This window comes from Arabidopsis lyrata (genome assembly GCF_000004255.2).
Source record: "Arabidopsis lyrata subsp. lyrata unplaced genomic scaffold ARALYscaffold_1, whole genome shotgun sequence".
Classification (NCBI taxonomy): domain Eukaryota; kingdom Viridiplantae; phylum Streptophyta; class Magnoliopsida; order Brassicales; family Brassicaceae; genus Arabidopsis; species Arabidopsis lyrata.
The window spans coordinates 24,722,355-24,745,188 of record NW_003302555.1 but is presented as its reverse complement, the minus strand read 5'-3'; the positions used below and the strand labels follow the sequence as shown (position 1 = coordinate 24,745,188).

At 34.8% G+C, this 22,834-nt stretch overlaps 4 protein-coding genes across 15 annotated transcripts; 2 read left to right on the top strand and 2 right to left on the bottom strand.

The window, feature by feature from the left end:
• Positions 1-1,820: 1,820 nt before the first annotated feature.
• LOC9330185 (kinesin-like protein KIN-10C) lies at positions 1,821-7,665 on the bottom strand. 12 transcript variants are annotated; one of them, XR_002329825.1, is made up of 10 exons: positions 7,489-7,665; positions 6,130-6,171; positions 5,307-5,371; positions 4,827-4,890; positions 4,395-4,632; positions 4,066-4,232; positions 3,586-3,977; positions 2,667-3,497; positions 2,100-2,541; positions 1,821-2,013 (listed from the first exon to the last, which is right to left on the bottom strand). XR_002329825.1 is itself a non-coding variant. In XM_021015299.1 (9 exons), the coding sequence occupies exons 4-8, from the start codon at positions 4,426-4,428 to the stop codon at positions 3,469-3,471; spliced, it is 528 nt and encodes a 175-aa protein (XP_020870958.1). In that variant the 5' UTR covers positions 4,429-4,632; positions 4,827-4,890; positions 5,307-5,371; positions 6,130-6,418; the 3' UTR covers positions 2,088-2,541; positions 2,667-3,468. The 12 variants fall into 12 exon arrangements, 2 of the variants coding, with proteins under 2 accessions (XP_020870959.1, XP_020870958.1); XR_002329826.1 differs by having other exon boundaries at positions 6,130-6,163; XR_002329829.1 differs by lacking the exon at positions 7,489-7,665 and having other exon boundaries at positions 2,100-2,297; positions 2,371-2,541; positions 6,130-6,418.
• A 1,497-nt stretch (positions 7,666-9,162) lies between these two features.
• Positions 9,163-11,564, top strand: LOC110224678 (4-substituted benzoates-glutamate ligase GH3.12-like). The gene is made up of 4 exons (XM_021011215.1): positions 9,163-9,497; positions 9,613-9,714; positions 9,818-10,355; positions 10,553-11,564. The coding sequence occupies exons 1-4, from the start codon at positions 9,229-9,231 to the stop codon at positions 11,366-11,368; spliced, it is 1,725 nt and encodes a 574-aa protein (XP_020866874.1). The 5' UTR covers positions 9,163-9,228; the 3' UTR covers positions 11,369-11,564.
• Positions 11,565-13,014: 1,450 nt separating this feature from the next.
• On the top strand, positions 13,015-19,156 carry LOC9327510 (DExH-box ATP-dependent RNA helicase DExH3). The gene is made up of 19 exons (XM_002894077.2): positions 13,015-13,567; positions 13,659-13,813; positions 13,903-13,990; positions 14,190-14,420; positions 14,520-14,615; positions 14,708-14,896; positions 15,075-15,234; positions 15,321-15,451; positions 15,564-15,734; positions 15,826-16,098; positions 16,226-16,420; positions 16,520-16,723; positions 16,815-16,884; positions 16,970-17,118; positions 17,241-17,546; positions 17,640-17,699; positions 17,798-17,950; positions 18,047-18,157; positions 18,243-19,156. Exons 1-19 carry the CDS (start codon positions 13,190-13,192, stop codon positions 18,714-18,716), a joined length of 3,594 nt encoding a protein of 1,197 aa, XP_002894123.1. The 5' UTR covers positions 13,015-13,189; the 3' UTR covers positions 18,717-19,156.
• On the bottom strand, positions 19,028-22,832 carry LOC9330184 (lysine histidine transporter-like 1). The gene is made up of 9 exons (XM_021011381.1): positions 22,571-22,832; positions 22,315-22,469; positions 21,750-21,933; positions 21,451-21,650; positions 20,805-21,198; positions 20,482-20,587; positions 19,916-20,007; positions 19,735-19,803; positions 19,028-19,562 (listed from the first exon to the last, which is right to left on the bottom strand). Exons 1-9 carry the CDS (start codon positions 22,631-22,633, stop codon positions 19,464-19,466), a joined length of 1,362 nt encoding a protein of 453 aa, XP_020867040.1. The 5' UTR covers positions 22,634-22,832; the 3' UTR covers positions 19,028-19,463.
• Between the last annotated feature and the right edge of the window lie 2 nt (positions 22,833-22,834).

The window sequence follows — 22,834 nt, the reverse complement described above, 5'->3', positions numbered from 1 at the left end:
CAGTCATTAAAGACTGGTTTCCTAGGGAAAAATTCAATCCGATGAGTGTTGTCTATGCACTTTTGCTACGGAGTCTGAGGATCACATCCTGCTCCTCTGTGAGCTTTTCTGAGGTGGGAAATTTGATTTTCTCTAGGCCTTATCCTCAACAAAGGTTGTTAGACTCTTGGGCTGAGCTACTTTATTGGACCCAACGCTCTTCCTCTCCTTACACTTTTAAAGAATTGCCTTCTCATCAAAGACTGGCTTCTTGGGAACAAATTCAATCTGATGAGTGTTGTCTTTACACTTTTGCAACAGAGTCTCGGTATCACCTCATGCTCCTCTGTGAGCTCTTCCCAGGTGTGGAATTTAGTTTTCTCTAGGATTTGTTCTCGACAAAAGTTGTTTTGCTCTTAGGCTGAGTTACTTTCTTTGTCCTAATGCTCTTCAATCTGATGAGTGTCGTCTTTGCATTTTTGTTACGAAGTCTCATGATCACCTTCTGCTCCTTTGTGAGCTCTTTCCAGGTGTGGAATTTAGTTTTCTCTAGGATTTTTCCGCAACAAAGGTTGTTTTGCTCTTGGATTGAGCTATTTTCTTGGACATTACGCTCTTCCAGTCATGTGCCTTCTTTGCTTAGAAAAGTAGCATCTCAAGTGGTGGTCTATAAGTTCTGGCGACATCATAATAACATTCTCCATAACTCCTTGCGGCTTGCTGCTCAAATCATTTTCAAGATGGTGGAGTGGAGCTACGAAACATCATCATTTCGAGATGAACAAAGCTTATGCTTATTTGGATTCGTTATCTATTTCCAAATCTTTCTTTACTCTACTGTAGTCTTGTTTTTATCTCTTTTTTTGCCAATGTTGCTTTTGTGTAATTATTTATCTTTTGTAAAGCCTCAAACTTCATTTTAGATCATATTTACATGTTTAGGAAAAAATAATTCGGAAAAATGGAAACAAAAAAAATAGATAAGCTTAGTAACTAATAAAAAATTTTGTGATCCTTAGCACAAAACAACTCCGCATTCCTGCAACTTTCAGCACACATATTTTTTAGCATCATTCGGGTGCCATTGCAAACAATAGTAGCCAAAACCATAAGAAACAATATCATAGAAACGTGATCGACTAATAAATATTCAGAAATTATATATACATGAAAAACAACAATATTCGAATACCTCGAGTGACTTCTATTCTAGTGAATCTCATGATAAATATGGTGATATTATCGCATTGTTTACTCCGTTCTCTCAAAAATTTACAACATTATCCACCATGTAGTCGACATTATAGACGTAAATTTATTATAAAATTAAGTTTTTAGCATACTACCCAAATTAAACTATAACAAATCTAATTTTGATTAAATTAATAACTTACAATTCATCTTCTAATTCCACATAAACTTGATCCCACACTTTATTATTGGTTTTCCGTCTTCAATATTGCTAACACTCACGACCCAACCAATTAAATATAATTATTTAAATTAATAGATCAAACCATTACAATGCAAAGAATAAAATATCCAAACAAAAGATATTATGGGACCAGGGAAATAAACATACTCAAAACTAAGTATCAATTTTCCTAAAAGATGCGAATGCGCAGTAATCAATCGCACCCAAGGAAGGTATATGTGAAACAAAGATTGATAAATTCCAATGAATTTTAAAATCATAAAAAGTAGGACTAAGCGAACCGATAACATGAATCAAAATCTCTAAGTGTTATCCATCCAGGGCCTGCCCTGAGATTTGAAGGGCCAAATACTCCAAAAAAAAAAATTTGGTTATTTTGAAAGGTTTTAAAATTTAGGGCCAATTATAGTAAAATAAATAAAATTAGGGCCGTTTCGTAAATAATTTTTGTTGAAGAATTTCAGAAACAAAATTTGGGCTACAGCAAAAGTTTCTTGTTGATGTCTATAGGGCCGGCCATGTATCCATCGTCCTTGGAAAAACTTGAATCCACGATGACGATAATACTCTCTATCAATTATAGTATGTATGTCGTGACCCTAACAAACAAAATAAAATTGTTAAAGGTATAGCAATCTTTCAGCAAATAATTTATTTTATTAGAGAAACCAAAAATCTGTATAACCTCTGTATCAGTATAAGTTGGAACATATCGTCCAAGATCGAAGAACACTTAAACCTATTAAGTATCTATACTCAGATACTCTGATTTTACAAGGGAGCACTGAAGGGTGTAGATATGACACTCATGCTACGATAAAATCTTTCAAAGCATTTCTTGCTCATCTTCGGGGTTTTGTCCCATATTACGAGCCTAGCTAATCTAATCAAATATACATGATGAGAATATGTCTTTATCAAGTAAGTAGTGGATTGATTAGGGTTAAGTGGTATACCAAACCTCCTTAATTAAGACTCTTGGTCTCTTAGTCTCTGTTTCTATACCCTCTGTTTTACCTCTTTGTAAAGGAAGAATCTAGATTGTTCAACTTCATGACGTATTAATTAAATTTTCCAACATGCTATTTTTACATTTCACCGAATCGTTTGCTTCCCGGAACAGTTTCCTTCAAACATTGAGAAAAAAAATCATCATTATTTGATGTTCTAAAACTGAACAACAGAGCAGATGCAGGTATATCATGGATATTGAGGCTTAGAGTTGATACAAAGTTGTTTCTGAAAGATTTACCTTGCTTTAATTGCAGAAGCAGCAGTGTTGATTTTAGTCTTTTCTCTCTGTCACATTTTCCCTTAGCACTGTCTGTTTTCTAGAAGTAGCAGACACAGTCAAAGGTGTCTGTTTCCTTTGAGCAGCAGAGCATAATGAAATAGATCTTTCAAGACCGTTGATCTTCTTCTTAGTAGGATTAGTCATGGCTCGGTTACTACCTAGACAGATCTGTGATGCTAAGTTTAACATGTAAAAGGAGTTTGGGCTATATTCCCGAGGCTAAAAAAAAAACAAAAGGGTTAGCATCGCCTGCAGTTACATTCAGTGAATCATAAACTTAAAACGAACTCAACAGCAAGAAAAGTATATCAAGCATGTGATCAGCAACGTCTGTTGCATCCTTTTAAACAATCTTTCAGCATTCGAGTGAGTTTGCTCTCCCGATATGGCACATGGGATTCATTTCCGTTGAGAGCATACATGACATTCTGTAAAGCATATATCAAAGTATTAACTCTGGCAATCTCTAGAGGAGCTAGAGCACTGTTTTGTTTCCTGGAATCTGATACGAGTAGTTTATAGAAAAAGGTATTTCATAGATTATCAAGACGAGAATTACAAGGACTCGAGGAATTTGACAATGGAGCTCCTCCCACTCCCCCTAAGATTTCTCCAATTACTCGATAAAAGACCCTCACAACTCTCTCAGACATTATATATATATAGACATAGACCAAACAAGAAAAGCTAAACCAACTATGGTTTACCCTCATAATAAACCTTGGTTAAATTGAAACCTTAGTAAATAGTAATTAGTCTTTTAACTGCTTCTATCAGAATCCTTATATCCTATCAGAGAAAGACAACACAAATCACATGCTGACATAAGATCATCACATAGAAAAGACAATTAAAATGTGATATTAAAATACTCAACCTGCCATATCAAGAAAGTTCATCCTCCCAAGGGAGCCTGGATTGGCGTTGCCAGTGGTAACATGTATCATCACACCTTTATGGAATTCTGAGAGTGACTTCATAGGTACCTGAAAGCAGAAACATTGAAATATTAATGATGCTAATCTGCAAAATACATATGACGTTCCAAGACTTAATGATCAAGAACAATAAATGACTTGCCTGAGGAAGTCCCTTTAGTTGAATTTTCCCTTGTGCACCTTCCAGTACAGCAACCACTCGCTTCTCTTGGTCTAAAAGGTTATACACGGTTTCCTGAGAAACCTCGTAAACTGATACAGAAACTGATACAGCCATGGATAGCATCTCAGACATTGTAAGAACGGTTAAACCAAGCTCCCTATCATTTCCCTACAAACCATACGATACAATAATTAGCATTTTTCATCTATAGTATCATGTCTGATAGTCAATACCTTAATGGGATTGCTTTCAATACATGTATGAGATGTGTTTTTCCGCAATTTCTTGCTCCGTGGGCGATGACATTAGCATCTTTACCCTCAAAGACAGTAGAGATAAGAGGCTTTATCTCCTTTGATAGAATTGAACCTGTGATTCTGTTTTTTTTTGTAGCAATAGTCCAATTTATATGAATCTTTCGAACTGCCACAACACAATAGTTAATATGGCTTGAAACGTTGCTAATCCACAACAGACTGTGAAAGATTTAACTCAAAACTCAAAAGTATATTCTACTCAGTGAGAACATTTTTGTAAAATTAGAAAATCGATAAATTAAAGATAAAAGATCAATTGAAACATCACTTGAATCTTCTTCATGCATCGTGGTTGCTTTCATTCATCCAAAACATACAATCGTTTAAAAAAACAAACACTATTAGAATTTATAGTAACGAAAATAATATGTATAGCCAAAAAAGAAGAAGATGAGCATACCAAGGCTCCTCGGAGGCAATGATGGGTGTCTGAAAATTTTAGCAGCGTTGTGCCTCTTGTTGGTTGGAATTGGAACACCAGCTGGTGTATAAGGATCACACATAACCTGCATGTATCAATAATCAATAATTTCATGGATCTGATATAGTTCCAATTGAATTTGGTACACTAATCAAATAAAACAAACCAACCAAGATGTTGTTGCCTTTATTGAAGTTTAATATAATAATTGATGATTAAGCGTTACATAGATGGATAAAGACCTGACAATAAAAAAAGATAGATAAAAACAAGCTTTACGTTTTTACACGCCTTGATTCAAGGCAAGACACCGAAACACCCCGTGAAACGAACATGTTCATACCTAAATGAAAAATCCACAAAGAGATCAGTATTTAAAAAAGAGATAAAACTTCTGATCGCATCAATACAAAGAAATAATAATAATTGAGACTCCTGGTGAAAGATAATCAGAGAGAATCAAGAGAAAAAGAAGAGTTCCCAACGATTATAGTCTATTAGGGTTGTTGAGAGGCCGTAATTTGCATCATGATGGAAGCAATAATCAAACTGATATCAAATTATGTAAATACAAAATCAAAGCTTATTTTTTTTTAGTGAAGAATATGGTAAATACAAAATCAAAGCTTATTTTTTTTTTAGTGAAGAATATGAAATCTAAGCTGCTCGCAAAATATTATGGGAAAGCTTATAGATTTCTCAATACATCCAAGCATAATTTAAATATTAAACATGAAAGTACTAAAGTGAAAAACTCACCATATGTTCGATTGAATCAGCAATTTAATTGTCCTGGAATTGTTTAACGACGTTGCATCCGTAACCTATAAACCATACATAAACACCATGAATTCATATGTGTAAAGCCAAATAAAATAAAACGCAAAAAAAAAAAAAAAATAGAAAGCAAAAAAAATGGGGTTAGTTATGATTTGAAAGTGAAACCTAAAGAAGGTATTTATATTAAACTGAAAGGCGGTGTACGATCTAAATTTGTTAATTTTTGAAGATAATTACAACAACAAGAAAGGAAGATTTATATATTGTGTTAGATCAAATCTTTATCAAAACAATTAATATTCCTAAAAACAATTAATAATTACTATGGATATTAATTATAAAAAAATATTCCTTATTTTATTTGTTAAAAAATGGAACAATAACATAATTTTTTTTAGATTTACAATTATATTTGACATTTTTTTAGATACACCATCATTATCGGTATAAAATATAAAAGAAAGTTTATTTTATTTTATCAGATTTGTGAATTTAAAGAATATATGATAGTTGTTTTGATATTATCGGCAATATCTATATATTTTAGAAAAGTAAATTTTACTTTTAAAAATAATTGGCTCGTAATTATCAGAACATAAATTTATCATTAATATATCAAAAATATAATTAAACGATTAATTATTAGACACATCTTTTGTTGAAAAAAAAAACAAAAAGAACCAAAAAGGATAAAAAAAAAACACGGAAAAGGAAGAGAAAAGAAGAAGACACGACCAATCCTTTCTCCGACGTAATTGTATGTGACTCACGACCATGATTAGATTGGTGGAGATTAATATACCCGTCGATTTTGTGCATGCTCCAAAACGAATATCCTGAAAATCTTTCCCACGAGACTCATTAGTCTCTTTATTATCTAAGGTAATTTAAAAGAATAGTTTGTTTGATTGGTTGCAATTGTAGGATGCAAGATCATATCAATATGATGGTTTAAAGACAAAGGATGGCCAATATGATGGTTTTCTATGATGATTCAACAGATCAAAAGGTGGTTTTCTATCATTAAATTGCCAAATTTCTGTTATTGCTATGAATATATGTTTTATGGTAGGATAACAAGTTCTTAGTGGTCATTGGATGTTCTTGGTCGAACAATAAACCGTCGTAAAAAGGTATGTAAACTACATTTGATCCAAATTTATTTATTTTTTTCATTTTTTCGTGTTTAAGAATATTACTATTTTTAAAAATGTAAAATATATCGAATTTTTATATTTTAGGGTCAGTTATTTTTTTAATTTTAATTAATATTCGAATTAATTTAATAGAGGGTATTTAAGTAATTACGCAAAATCAAGGGCTCAACAAGAGCCGAGAGTCCGACACGTCAGCAAAAACACTTCTCAAATATTGTTATATATAGAGGCTCCTCGGAGGCAACGATGGGTGTCTGAAAATTTTAGCAGCGTTGTGCCTCTTGTTGGTTGGAAATGGAACGCCAGCTGGTGTATAAGGATCACACATAACCTGCATGTATCAATAATCAATAATTTCATGGATCTGATATAGTTCCAATTGAATTTGGTACACTAATCAGATAAAACAAACCAACCAAGATGTTGTTGCCTTTATTGAAGTTTAATATAATAATTGATGATTAAGCGTTACATAGATGGATAAAGACGTGACAATAAAAATAGATAGATAAAAACAAGCTTTACGTTTTTACACGCCTTGATTTAAGGCAAGACACCGAAACACCCCGTGAAACGAACATGTTCATACCTAAATGAAAAATCCACAAAGAGATCAGTATTTAAAAAAGAGATAAAACTTCTGATCGCATCAATACAAAGAAATAATAATAATTGAGACTCCTGGTGAAAGATAATCAGAGAGAAGCAAGAGAAAAAGAAGAGTTCCCAACGATTATAGTCTATTAGGGTTGTTGAGAGGCCGTAATTTGCATCATGATGGAAGCAATAATCAAACTGATATCAAATTATGTAAATACAAAATCAAAGCTTCTTTTTTTTTAGTGAAGAATATGGTAAATACAAAATCAAAGCTTTTTTTTTTTTAGTGAAGAATATGAAATCTAAGCTGCTCGCAAAATATTATGGGAAAGCTTATAGATTTCTCAATACATCCAAGCATAATTTAAATATTAAACATGAAAGTACTAAAGTGAAAAACTCACCATATGTTCGATTGAATCAGCAATTTAATTGTCCTTGAATTGTTTAACGACGTTGCATCCGTAACCTATAACCATACATAAACACCATGAATTCATATGTGTAAAGCCAAATAAAATAAAACGCAAAAAAAAAAAATAGAAAGCAAAAAAAATGGGGTTAGTTATGATTTGAAAGTGAAACCTAGAGAAGGTATTTATATTAAACTGAAAGGCGGTGTACGATCAAAATTTTTTAATTTTTGAAGATAATTACAACAACAAGAAAGGAAGATTTATATATTGTGTTAGATCAAATCTTTATAAAACAATTAATATTCCTAAAAACAATTAATAATTACTATGGATATTAATTATAAAAAAATATTCCTTATTTTATTTGTTAAAAAATGGAACAATAACATAATTTTTTTTAGATTTACAATTATATTTGACATTTTTTTAGCTACACCATCATTATCGGTATAAAATATAAAAGAAAGTTGCTTTTATTTTATCAGATTTGTGAATTTAAAGAATATATGATAGTTGTTTTGATATTATCGGCAATATCTATATATTTTAGAAAAGTAAATTTTACTTTTAAAAACAATTGGCTCGTAATTATCACAACATAAATTTATCATTAATATATCAAAAATATAATTAAACGATTAATTATGAGACACATCTTTTGTTGAAAAAAAAACAAAAAGAACCAAAAAGGATAAAAAAACACGGAAAAGGAAGAGAAAAGAAGAAGACACGACCAATCCTTTCTCCGACGTAATTGTATGTGACTCACGACCATGATTAGATTGGTGGAGATTAATATACCCGTCGATTTTGTGCATGCTCCAAAACGAATATCCTGAAAATCTTTCCCACGAAACTCATTAGTCTCTTTATTATCTAAGGTAATTTAAAAGAATAGTTTGTTTGATTGGTTGCAATTGTAGGATGCAAGATCATATCAATATGATGGTTTAAAGACAAAGGATGGCCAATATGATGGTTTTCTATGATGATTCAACAGATCAAAAGGTGGTTTTCTATCATTAAATTGCCAAATTTCTGTTATTGCTATGAATGTATGTTTTATGGTAGGATAACAAGTTCTTGGTGGTCATTGGATGTTCTTGGTCGAACGATAAACCGTCATAAAAAGGTATGTAAACTACATTTGATCCAAATTTATTTATTTTTTTCATTTTTTCGTGTTTAAGAATATTACTATTTTTAAAAATGTAAAATATATCGAATTTTTATATTTTATGGTCAGTTATTTTTTTTAATTTTAATTAATATTCGAATTAATTTAATAGAGGGTATTTAAGTAATTACGCAAAATCAAGGGCTCAACAAGAGCCGAGAGTCCGACACGTCAGCAAAAACACTTCTCAAATATTGTTATATATATAGATATAGATATAGATTAGAAATAAATATGTTTCTACTTAGTTATAACTTATAATCTAATAGCATGTTCCTATCCTTTAATACACAAATAAATTAATATATTGGACAGCTTAATTTGTATTTGTTGTCTAATAGATTCGCACAATTTTCCAAGTTCTGACGTGCGTAATAATCTATACAAATAAAACAAATCAGTTGTGATATTTTCTATACAAATTAGTTTTTTTTGGGTCAAACAAACATACAAGTTAGTTTGTTTAGTGTTGTTATATACTGCTATTACCCCTTAGCAGAGATATTGAGGATCAAAAACCAAATTAATTAAAAAGTAAATTTTATTGAAATATGAGTCCAAGTTTCAATCTGATATTGGATCTGGAAGAGCTAACATCGAATGAGCAGATACAAGAAGACATATTGGAAGAGATACTCACACTTAATGCTAACACTGAATATCTTCACCGCTTCCTCCACGGGAGCTCTGATAAAGAGCTTTTCAAAAAGAACGTTCCGGTGGTTACCTATGATGATGTTAAGCCTTATATCGAACGTGTTGCGAATGGAGAGCCCTCAGATGTGATTTCAGGTGGAGCTATCACTATGTTCCTCCGAAGGTAAATTTATCTTATGGCAGTTAATGGATCAACTAGTTTTGATTTGAAGCTGTTTGGTTGCTTGGTATGACTCTACCTATATAGTAGTCTATTTGTTTGAGGATTTGTTGTGTAGCACCGGAACTTCAGGAGGGAAACAAAAGATATTTCCGGTGAACGATATGTACATTAAGAAGCTTGGATACGTTATCGCTCTACAATCTCTTGCTGTGTCCAAGTAATTCCTTCTCTAAGTGTTATTACACATATAATGACTTCTAATAGTATATTTAATCTTTAACTACTTCCACCACTAAGTTCGATCTTGTTCTGGATTATAGGCATTTTGATAGCGGTGGCGAGAAAGGAAAGGCGATGGAGTTTCATTGCACTAAACCGCCATCCGCAACACCCTCCGGTTTACCAATTACTGCAGTATTTTCAAGCTTCTTCATGAGCGATTACTTCAAAAACCGACCATCAAAGTGTAATTCTGAGTACACAAGCCCTGACCAAGTTATATTGTGCCCTGACTACAAACAGAGTTTGTACTGCCACTTTTTATGCGGGCTTGTCCAGCGAGACGAGGTTGTGAGTGTTGGTGCAACCTTTGCTTATGTCTTGGTCCGAGCAATCGATTTTCTGAAGAATAACTGGAAGGAATTGTGTAGCAACATCCGATCAGGTCATGTTAGTGAGTGGATCACTGACCTTAATTGCAAAAACGCTGTTACAACCATTCTTGGAGGACCTAATCCCAAATTGGCTGATGTGATTGAACAAGAATGCAGCAACAAGTCATGGGAAGGTATCATCTCACAACTTTTGCCTAAAGCCAAATATATTGACTGCATTATTACAGGACAAATGGCTCAATACATTCCAACATTGGATTTTTATTCCAACAAACTTCCTTTAGTTTCTACAACTTATGGGTCTTCTGAAAGTACATTTGGGATGAATGTGGATCCTCTATGCAAACCACAAGATGTCTCAATACATTTGGTATCATCTCACAACTTTTGCCTAAAGCCAAATATATTGACTGCATTATTACAGGACAAATGGCTCAATACATTCCAACATTGGATTTTTATTCCAACAAACTTCCTTTAGTTTCTACAACTTATGGGTCTTCTGAAAGTACATTTGGGATGAATGTGGATCCTCTATGCAAACCACAAGATGTCTCCTATACATTTGCGCCCAACATCTCCTACTTCGAGTTTCTACCTGTTGATCATGAGGGAGACATGACCAGTATTGTTGATCTTGCTGATGTCAAGTTAGGGTGCTACTATGAACCAGTGGTTACTAATTATTTCGGTTTGCACAGATATCTTATTGGAGATATTCTACAGGTGACTGGATTTTACAATAACACACCTCAATTTAGATTTGTACACAGAAAAAATGTGGTTTTAAGCGTCAAATCAGAGACAACAACTGAAGATGAGCTTTTAAAGGCCTCTGCTCATGCGACCGTTGTTCTTGAATCTTCAAATTTAATGTTGATGGGCTTCACATGCTATGCAGATATCTCCACCTTTCCAGGTCACTATGTTTTTTACTGGGAACTCAAAGCTAAAGGCGGTAACGATGTTTTTGAGCTTGATAAGAAAGTAATGGTGAAATGTTGCTCTGTATTAGAGGAATCATTTGATGAACTATATAGAAGAAATAGGAGTGAAGATCGAACTATAGGAGCTCTAGAGATAAGAGTGGTGCAACAAGGAGCATTTGATTCTCTCATGGAATATTTCGTCTCCTTAGGGGGTTCGATTGCTCAGTACAAGACACCCGTATGTATCAACTCCTCATCTGAAGCTTTAGCAGTTCTAGAAAACAAGGTTCTTGCTCGATTCTACAGCGCAAAACCTCCTCCTCTTTGACTCAGAGTTACGTTCTTTGTATTCTACCAAATTGTTGCAAACAACATGAAATAAAGCACCTAAGCTGTTTGTATGTTCACAACTTTGGCTTTCTTTTCTTATCAAATCCTGCAAATCATTGTAATTTATGATTAAGATGGCTTTGTCTCTACGTTTTGTTTAAGGATATTAAAAATGGTTTTAAACCTGGACCGACTTTGCCATCAGATTGAATCTATCATGCGTCGGATAATATGTGGTCGAGTTATCTTGAAAACCCAAGAGCTTTTAGACCGCAAAAAACTCTTGAACGGGTTGATCAAACCATATCGATTAATTATCTTTGTTTTGATAAAATTTTCTAAATATCTAAACATATTACAAATCATAGTTTTCATATTTCCATTTACTTTATTTATAAGTTATATTACTTATTAGAAATCTCAAGTGACACACACATATAAGAGCATTCTTGATGTGATGATACATCAGAAAGAAAGAGACAACAGCAAGAAAAAAATTGAAGAAGAAAGATAAAAGAAACAAAAGAATAAAAAGTGAAAAGGAAGTGAAGAAGAGAAATGGGAAAACATTAAGCTTCTTATAGCTTTGATAACTTAGACCATCTCCAATGTATATCCCTATTTTTAGCTCTATCTCTATAATAGAGGTAAGTTTTCTCTATTTTTACTCCAATGTGTTCCTCTATTTTTTCCTCTAAAAAGTTTAACTCTATTTATAGAGGAAAAAATAGAGATTATCTATTCTCACCTCTATATATAGAGAAAAAAATAGAGATCTCTATTTATAGAAGAAAAAATAGGAAAATACATTGGAGATGGTCTTAGCAAGTCTGTTTTACAGGAACATTCTTGCTCTTCTCATCATTGATCCTTTCGCTAACATCTGGAGAAGTAAGTTCACAATCTTACTTTAGTCAACAATCATTTCGTATTAGAGTTTGATTTCTCTCAGCCGTGCATACAATTTTGCAACATAACAAAGGGTTTTTGTTTCTTGGTTATTGAAGAAAGTTTTGTCCGTTGAATCTCATAGCTAGATAGCTCTATCCTTTTGATTTCTTATGGGTTTCTTGTGTAAGAAGAAAGCTTTTTTTTTTTTATCTTTTCGATCCTATGTGGGATTTTCAGATTACAACACCAGAAATGTGATAGAGCTAAGGTCTAGCTTACAAGGTCCATGGGCCCTTGTGTCTTTCCAAAACCTAGGTTATGACTTATGAGGAGAGGAACCCATCAACACTTATATACCAACACTCTCTCCTCTATCTTGATGTAGGATCCTTATCAAATTGTCATTTTGATCTAATACAACAACAGAATCTTCTTTGTACATACACATGTGATATGATAATAGATATAGCATATACAAACTTGGCCATGCCCTAAGCTCCACATGTCAAATAAAGGATCTTGGTAGTTTTATTTTTGTTTTGTTTCCTGAGATTATATCTAAGAACAATGTTACTTGGTACCTTCCAAATGATTAACTTCATTCTGATTCTACTTTTGTAGAATCCCATGAATCTATATAAATAGACTTTCAGATGAAAATTTTGTACTGAAAAGTTGGCCCAATAATACTATTAGGCCCAAGAAAAAGCCCAATGAAAAACTCTCAGCGTCTTCTTTCTCCGTCGTGGCCGTCATTTGAAAGGGTTGTGGCACCTACGCAGCCTCACAAAAACCTCACCTTTTTCATCAAAACTCAAACACCATTGGAGTCTCTGTTTTCTAACTTCACACAAGAAACAGAGACAGGTCTTTGGTCGTCAAAAGTCGACTCTTTTAGCATCTTCAGATGTTCTAATCTTGATAAAAAATGCATTTTTACTCTGCAATTTTCCGAGGACATATCAGACCTAACGCCGTCGTCGGTGCTGCCTCCATTTTTATTCAACATAACTCCGTTCAGCTTCATCGGAGCCCTAAGTTGTTGTTAAAACCCTCCTCTGTGGTTAGGTCTCTTCACTGCCGGAGGTCAGGTGGATTGGTTACGCATTCTCAGAGGTCAAGGGTCTTGTCTGTGAAAGCAGGTCGTGGTGATGCTTCTTCTTCGACTCTTGGATTGGAGTGGAGAGCAGCTAATTTACCATATTTTCAGAGGCAAAACTCTGGCTATGGACGTATTGCTTACAATGACTATGAATCAAGTGATGAGTCAGACAGAGATGTTGGGTCTTCTCAGTCTCAGCAAATGGTAAGTTGGATAGAATCTGTTAAAGGGTGTTTTGTGGTTTGTACTACACTTGTCAAAGTTGAGGTCTTTGACATTTGTGAATTGTATTTAGGCGGGTTCGACTCTTGATAACATTGATCAATGGAGACTTAAACTAACTATGCTTCTTCGGAACAAAGAAGACCAAGAAGTTGTTTCAAGGGAGAGAAAAGATCGGCGTGATTTTGATCATATCTCGGCTATGGCTACCAGAATGGGATTACACAGGTACAGTTTTGTTATGTTACCAAGTGAAGTACTTCCTTAGGTTTTTGTTTTCTTTGCAAGATTTTATAGATATGTTCTGTTGTTTGCAGCCGTCAGTATTCGAAGATTGTTGTCATTAGTAAAGCTCCTTTGCCAAATTATAGACCTGATCTTGATGATAAACGCCCACAAAGAGAGGTATTTGAGTCATTCTTAGTGTTCTTTATATGCTTTTGAGTCTACCCTTTGTTTACCGGGATAGGGAGCTGATAAGAGTGCCTAGTGATGCTAAGCTGGCTGATTTTTTTTTGATATTTTCGTATTGGAGTTTCTTAAGTAGTTAGTTTCTTACATGTTTTTATACTTGTTCATTTTCATGGCGTCTTGGGTATAAAAGGTGGTTTTGCCGTTTGGTCTTCAAAGCGAAGTAGATACCCATCTACATGCTTTCCTCGATCAGAAAAAAACATTGCTTCCAGAGATGTCCAGGCCAAATAGTAATGGAAGTTTAGCAACTGATTATGGAAACTATGAGAAACCAGAGACCGTGATGCAAAATAGTCTTGCCAGGGAAAGAATACTCCGTCCAAGAAGCTTACAACTGAGGAGCAAGCAACAGCAATGGGTGGTTAGTTTCTCAGAAGCTGTAGCCTTTTTTTTTATTTATGTTGTGAATCATATGCCTGCATCATATTTATTTTAAATATATCTCTGTGTCTGTTGGCAGGATTCTCCAGAAGGCCAGAAAATGGTAGAGTTTCGCAAAACCCTTCCTGCTTACAAAGAGAAAGACGCACTACTGAAAGCCATTGCAGCAAACCAGGTGAACCGCAATTCTTCCATTTACTTCATGTACATATATCAACTAATTTTTAAATATTTGACACCCTGCGTGTCATCGTGTGCCTCTTGCAGGTCGTAGTGGTTTCTGGAGAAACTGGTTGTGGTAAAACAACACAGCTTCCCCAGTACATATTAGAATCTGAGATTGAGGCTGCCCGTGGAGCTTCATGCAGCATCATATGTACCCAGCCTAGAAGAATATCTGCTATATCTGTTTCTGAACGAGTTGCTGCAGAACGTGGAGAACAAATCGGAGACTCCGTAAGTTTCTTATACGCTCTTTTCTTGACCAGTTGTTGTGAGTTACTGTGGAATGTTTAATCTACCTATACTGATTTAGTGGGATGAACAAATCAGATTTTAACACTATGACCTGAGAGGAAATTCTATATTGTGACAATACTTTTTGAGGTTGATTTGCACTATCTTCTCTTGGAAGGTTGGCTACAAAGTGCGGCTTGAAGGAATGACAGGGAGAGATACACGTCTTCTTTTTTGTACAACTGGTGTTTTACTCAGAAGGTTACTTGTTGATCGTAGCCTGAAAGGTGTGACTCATGTCGTAGTTGATGAGATTCATGAACGTGGGATGAATGAAGGTAAATTTTGGTAATTTACCAAAGGGGATGAATGCCATCAGTACTGCCAGTGTCATATTAACACACTCTTTCTCTTTTTTTGTCAGATTTCCTGCTTATTGTCCTGAAAGATCTCCTTCCTCGTCGACCTGACCTAAAGTTGATTTTAATGAGTGCTACTTTGAACGCTGAGCTCTTTTCTTCTTATTTTGGTGGTGCACCAGCCATGCATATACCAGTTAGTTTATGCTTATGCACATTCTTTTGCTTAACATTTTTCTTTCTCCATATCCGGTGAAATGTATCTCATTTAGAAGAGTGTTTGAACTAAAGTGAAAATTACTGTACAGGGTTTTACATACCCTGTCCGAGCCCATTTCTTGGAGGATTATCTTGAGACGAGTGGGTACAGGCTGACAACATATAATCAAATTGATGATTATGGTGAGGAAAAGACATGGAAGATGCAAAAACAAGCTCAGTTCAAGAAAAGAAAATCCCCTATATCCTCTGCTGTTGAGGTACGGAAAAAGTTTGTTTTATTACACTACAGACTTTGTATCTTCTCAGGTTATTTGCGTAAAAGTATTTTTCTTCTGAATGTATGAGCAGGATGCTCTTGAAGCTGCAGACTTCAAAGGATACAACTTTCGTACTAGAGATTCTTTGTCATGCTGGAGTCCTGATTCGATAGGCTTTAACCTCATTGAGAATGTGCTTTGCCACATCGTCAAAGGAGAGAGACCTGGTGCTGTTTTGGTATTCATGACCGGTTGGGACGATATAAACTCCTTGAAGAATCAGCTTGAAGCTCATTCTCTTCTAGGAGACCCGAACAAAGTTTTGTTACTTGCCTGTCATGGATCCATGGCCAGCTCTGAGCAGGTAAATCTAGTGTCCATTATTTGCCTATCTATGCATACAAGTACAACACATGTTATAATTTTAAAAAAATTTGTATTCCTCTCTTGCTATCATTTTTGTGATGATGTTTTCATTTTATTTTCTACAGAGGCTGATTTTTGATAGACCTCCAGAAGGAATTAGGAAAATAGTGCTGGCCACCAATATGGCTGAGACAAGTATCACCATCAATGATGTTGTATATGTGATTGATTGTGGTAAAGCAAAAGAAACGTCTTATGATGCGCTTAACAATACCCCTTGTCTGCTTCCATCTTGGATTTCAAAGGCAGCTGCTCGACAAGTAAGAGATAGACATCAATGTTTACTGCTCAAAATATATTTTGATTTACATTCTTGTGTAGTTGTAAATAATTGTGCCTTTTCTTTTCCTCTATTACAGAGAAGAGGAAGAGCTGGTCGTGTTATGCCTGGAGAATGTTATCACCTCTATCCTAGATGTGTCTATGATGCTTTTGCTGACTACCAGCAGCCGGAACTTCTAAGGACGCCGTTGCAGTCTCTGTGTCTACAAATTAAAAGCTTAGGACTTGGAAGCATTTCAGAGTTCCTCTCCAGGGCGTTGCAACCTCCTGAAGCATTATCGGTATTTTTCTGCTACAGTTTTTTTGTTCTCTCCTCGTTGGGTTTTCCTTTGGGGTTTAACATTTAGTCTTGATGGTCATGTTGATTTTCAGGTCCAAAATGCTGTTGAGTATCTAAAAATCATTGGGGCTCTTGATGACGATGAAAATTTAACAGCTTTAGGTATGTTTCTACGGGACATTTTTCCGTTATCTTAAATATCTGTTTTCTCAAGTTCTGGCAGGAACTCATTATATGCTCTATGCAGGGAAAAATCTGTCAATGCTTCCTGTGGAGCCTAAACTTGGGAAAATGCTTATTTTAGGGGCTATCTTCAACTGTTTAGATCCAGTAATGACAGTTGTTGCTGGTCTTAGTGTCAGAGACCCATTCCTTATGCCATTTGACAAAAAAGATGTAAGTTTATATTGAATGATTCATTCATATTGCTTTTGGCGAAATGCTCCTCTCAATTTACTGGAGGCCAGCAGAAAGCCAAGAAGTGCCTCTAGTTATTCACTTGATTCTTTTTATTGCAGCTAGCAGAAACAGCAAGGTCCAAGTTCTCTGGCCGTGATTACAGTGATCATTTGACATTGGTTCGAGCATACAGTGGTTGGAAAGATGCTGAAAGAACACATTCTGGTTACGAATATTGCTGGAAGAACTTTCTCTCTTCTCAAACTCTTAAGGCCATGGACTCTATGCGGAAACAATTCTTCAATCTCCTCAAGGAGGCTTCTCTGATTGATAACATTGAAGGTTGCAGTAAGCTAAGTCATGATGAACATCTTGTCCGCGCAATCATCTGTGCTGGCCTGTTCCCTGGAATTTGTTCTGTTGTTGTGAGTCGTCGTCACCATTGCGTTTACTTTTCACCTCTTTGTTTCCCTAAATTTTGTAGTTTTACTCTAATATAAAACTATTCTCCTCCACAGAATAAGGAAAAGTCAATTACGCTCAAGACAATGGAAGATGGGCAAGTGCTTCTATACTCGGTAAGTACAGTATATCTTTTTAGCTTACCAGTCTTCAAACTCTCCTCAGAAAGAAGATCTTGAGCTGCTTACCAACACCTGCTTTTTGTATTTTTCAGAGTTCTGTGAATGGCAATGTACCAAGGATTCCCTTCCCTTGGCTAGTCTTCAACGACAAAGTGAAAGTCAATTCTGTGTTTCTGCGGGACTCCACTGCTGTATCTGACTCTGTGCTTCTTTTGTTTGGAGATAAAATCTCTTCTGGTGGATTTGTGAGTTATAATCCCATCCTATTTTGTCAATTTCTTTCCTTGTTGGTCTTCTTTTCACATCTGATTTACATCATGTCGTTTCGGTGTTCCCCATAGGATGGTCATCTCAAAATGCTTGGAGGATATCTAGAGTTTTTCATGAAACCTACTTTAGCATATACGTACCTTTCGTTAAAAAGAGAGCTCGACGAACTTATTCAGAATAAGGTAAAGTTCCAACCCTAGTCTTGAGGATACATCTTTTGATGTTTTTACCCTCTCTGACAAAGTTTGTTTCTCGTCTTTTCTACAGCTTGTGAATCCAAAACTAGATATTCAACTATACGACAAACTTATGACTGCCATTAGATTACTTGTGTCAGAGGACCAATGTGAGGGCAGATTCGTCTATGGCCGGAAAGCTCTAAGCCCTACACCAACAAAGAAGTTAAAAGAAGTAGGGACTCAGCTGCAGAACAGTGGCGGTGAAAACAACAAGAACCAACTTCAGACATTGCTTGCCCGAGCAGGACACGGATCACCTGTGTACAAGACAAGACAGCTTAAGAACAACCAGTTCCGCGCTATGGTTACCTTCAATGGATTGGATTTCATGGGGAAGCCATGTGGTAGTAAGAAAAATGCAGAGAAGGATGCAGCTCATGAAGCTTTGTTGTGGTTACAAGGCGAGTCCAAGTCGAGTCTGAATGATCTTAACCACATGTCAATACTCTTAAAGAAGAACAAAAGTAAAAAAACGGCGCAGGCATCAACTAAATGGGGTTAACAAAGAGAAATGTGAATCTGCACTGGTATGGATTCTTACCAACCTCGTGATCTCTCAGGTTTGTTGTCAGAAAGAGTCAGCAGATTCGTATAGACGAAAATTTTGAGTTGAGAGGGCTTGGTGCATTTTGGTTGAAGTTTTCAGATTTGCAGATGATTTATTCAAGTTCTTGGTTCAGTTGGAAAATCAAGAACCCAACCAAGAAGTTACTTCAGAGCTCTCTAACATATTGCTCTGTAGGTTCTTTGTGAGTAGTAAGATCAAAAGAGAGTGGCTCGTAGAACTGGTCTTGTTATGTCTCTGTTCTTGTCTTAGTTTAGAGCTTATGATTCTTCTTTATCATTGTATACACCTATATATACATATAATCTTAATGTAAGATACTTAACCAGAGATTTCAATATTTTGTTGTGTAGCTCATAAACTGTCTGTTTTTTTTCCTTGTGTGTATTCATCATTCGTTGCCGTTTGGAAAAAAAAAAACTAAAAAATGAACGTTGCCGTTTTTCTTATGTAAAGTAATCATAGAAAAGGCCAAAAATGTCTTATGATCCCTAATTTTCCTAGAAATCCCAAAAAATTATACTCATTATCTTCATAATTTGACAAATTGATAAATCTGTGTTTGATAAGGGAAAAGTCCCGTTTAACACTCAAAACACGAATGAAAAATTGATAAATTTGTATTTGATAAAGAAAGCCCATTTTTTCTATGGTAGATTGTGTTAGTAGCTAGGGCGAATTTAATCAAGAGAACAAACTGTAATCTTTGGATTGAATAATGATTTGCCTTAAACCTCCTATTGATGATAAGATCATCAAAATAACTCCAAGCACTATACATACCTGTTACATACGAATCTCATTGTTAGATTTTTTGTTTGAAGCAATTTTAAGAGTTTATCTTATTTGTTATAGTTATTTGAAATAATTTTTGAGAGTTTTGAAAGTACACTAATTTGAAATAATTCTTTTTATAAAATATTAACGAATTTGGACAAAACAAAAGAGACATTACCCAATTGGTCCACCACGACAGGCTAAACCTCTTTGGTTTATAGATTAGCAGCCACATTATGCAAGGAAGCTGCAGAACAAAATTGTAAAGCGTACAAAGTTTATAAAAATCGAAAATAACGTTTATATACATGAAAAGCTGCATAAAGCTCAAAATTTTAATAACTAACATATAAACTTACGAAATACGTTGTTGGAGCAAACGCAAATCCCCCAAAGAAAGCGAGAAGGCCGCCAAAGAACGGTATCATTATGGCAATGAACATTGTTAAAGCTGTCCTCACATTATAAAAAAAAAACAATTACAAGTATTAATCAAATATCTAATTCAAATATATTCTTGAATATAATCAATTACAATTCTACATTAATAATCATGCAAGACAAAGTCTAGATCTTCAATCTTAACACATAGAATGTTGTTTGGCATTTTCTTTATATTTTCTTAGATTTATAAAAATTGTATATACTCTCTCTGTTTCATAATATAAGTCGTTTTAAGTAAAAGCACGCTGATTAAAAAGATCTACTTTTTAAAAGTTCAACCAATCATAAAAGAGAATGCATAATATAAATAATCATAAAATATTAAAGTAATAGTATATAATTTGCATTGAAACTCGAAAACGACTTATATTGTGAAACAAAAAAACTTTATCTAAAACGCCTTATATTATAAAAGGGATGGAGTATCTTTTAGGAAATTATTAAGAGATACTAACTCAATAGAGCACACCAACGAACTTACCAACATAAACATTTCGTACGATGAAACGAAGAATTGTAGAGGGTTTGAAATTTAGTTTCTTAACCAGAAATGTCTCCACCATGTCGAAAACCGGCATCGCAAATATCTGCAGTTAAAAACTTCTATTTAGAATATCAAACTTTTGCAATGTGTCTCACATGTACTTAAACCTAGAATATCATCTAAAAACTAAAATTTGGACCGTAGAAGTGGATTCCCAAAGACCGAAATAAATAGTTGGTTCTATTTCAGAAAGCCGATGGAAATCTCGTTTGACTGATCAATGAAAATTCCATGAATCAATGTAAAGTTATTGGACTGACCTGGTAACTACCAATGACATGCATAACGACGAACAAGTTAGCGGTTGCGATGGCCCAAACGGGCGTTTCGAGCGACATCAAAACGTTATCCAAAACGGCGTTTCCAAAAACACCGTATCCAACTAAAGCGACGGGAAAATAACACAAGGCTACAACCACGTAAGCAACCACGACTCCTCTCCACATAGGACCTTTAGAAGGGGTACTTGGAGTAGAAGGTATTGTTGCTTGGATCTCAAGCACCACATTGTGACCTGCATAAGCAAACGCAATGCCCCCAAGTCCCGTAAAGAAGCTTAAGACCGTTGACGCTGTCGTGCCTGATTTGTAACCATATTGAACGTCTTCTTGGACGCCCTTCGCAGCTGTTGCTGTCCAAGCAATCGTCGAATAACTATAAAAAAAATTCATAAATGATGATTGATATACCACTTTTTCAGAAGCATGTTTCTACTATTTTAAACTTTCCATCATTTACATGTTTTAACGTTTTTCAAAAAAAAAAAAGAATCATGTAATACAAAAATAAAATACCATTCATCTATTTTTATGTTTCATGATTTTCTCTAGTAATACGTACAGAAGATGATAAGTATACCTTTTTACCCAAAAAAACAAAAACAAAAAACGATGATAATTAGTATACCTAAGAGACATGACGGCGGCCACAAGAGAGACACCCGAGATGGAATTGAAGTTTGGGAGATGAGATAAAACGAAATGAGAAGAAGCAAATATCATTACGAAGAAAGAAAGTCTAATCGGTGAGCAATCTTGACAGGCGAGTTCATGAAACTTCTTCAACGACTGTCCTCCGGTGACCATATAAACTATGCATACTCCAACCTTTATTTGTTAAGAGTAATCAATACATATCAAGACTACTATAAAAAATGGTGGGACATTTAAGTCAATAGTTTTGTACTATCAAATCTGAATGCTCACTTCAACAATGATTTGCTGAGGGACGATGATATAAAGGCCAAGACGTTCACCAAACGCGAACTGGCCAAGTTCATGGTAACGGTCAAAGCGTTTTCCAGGAACCATCTCATGCATCTCCACCATTTGCCATAACGTGTAAAGTGTTATTATCCATGATAGTATCAGGACTGCTATGCCTGGTCCCCTAACATATATCACAAGATCTTGTAAAATCTCGAAAATTTGGCTCAATTTCATATATATCATTAAGTACATGTTATATTGTGATAATACATAATTTAGGTAGGACCTCTTTCAGACTATTTGGTGATTATGTACGAACTTTAGATCAAAAGTAAATTTATTGTAGTACTAAGAAAAACTACATTATTCAAAATACATATTTTTGTTTAAGCATTACGTTTGTGTTCAAAAGTTGCGAAGATTTGATGAAAACTTCAAATAATATTTTCCAAGAAATGTGACCAATATTTTAACAAATATATTTTAATGCTTTTTTCTGTCATAGGCAAATTAATAAATGCAATTGCAAAAAAAAATGTTGAAAAAATGGAAAATTGAGTACCATCCGAGTTGGGCCATGGAGTAAGGCAGACCAAGGACGCCGGCTCCAACCATGGCAGTCACATTGTGAAACGTGGAGTACCACCATTTCGCGTTTCTCGATGAAGTTATCGGTAGCCAATCGTCGATATCTTTCTGTCTCTCAAGCTCTTCAATCTATTTATAATCCAAAAAAGAAAGACAAAGATTAATCTTCTTAATCAAAGCAAAGTAAATTAATATTAAGGGATTGAGAATGAAAGGGTGATCTGACCAACCCGGTGGTCTAACGAACTTTGCTCCAGCGGCGGAGGAACTCCATCTGTCATCTGAATGTACATTTTTCCCGACAGATGTGATAATTCTAAACACTTTGGTTCTCTGGTAATCTCATAAATGACGGATATGTATAAATTTTGCTCTTGTAGTAGTTGTAGATTACAAAAGTCAACCTTATTTCCGTTGACTTGTATGCAAGTCCCGGACGCAATGGAGGGATCGTGGCCACTTTAAATGTTACATATTTAATGATCAAAAATGTA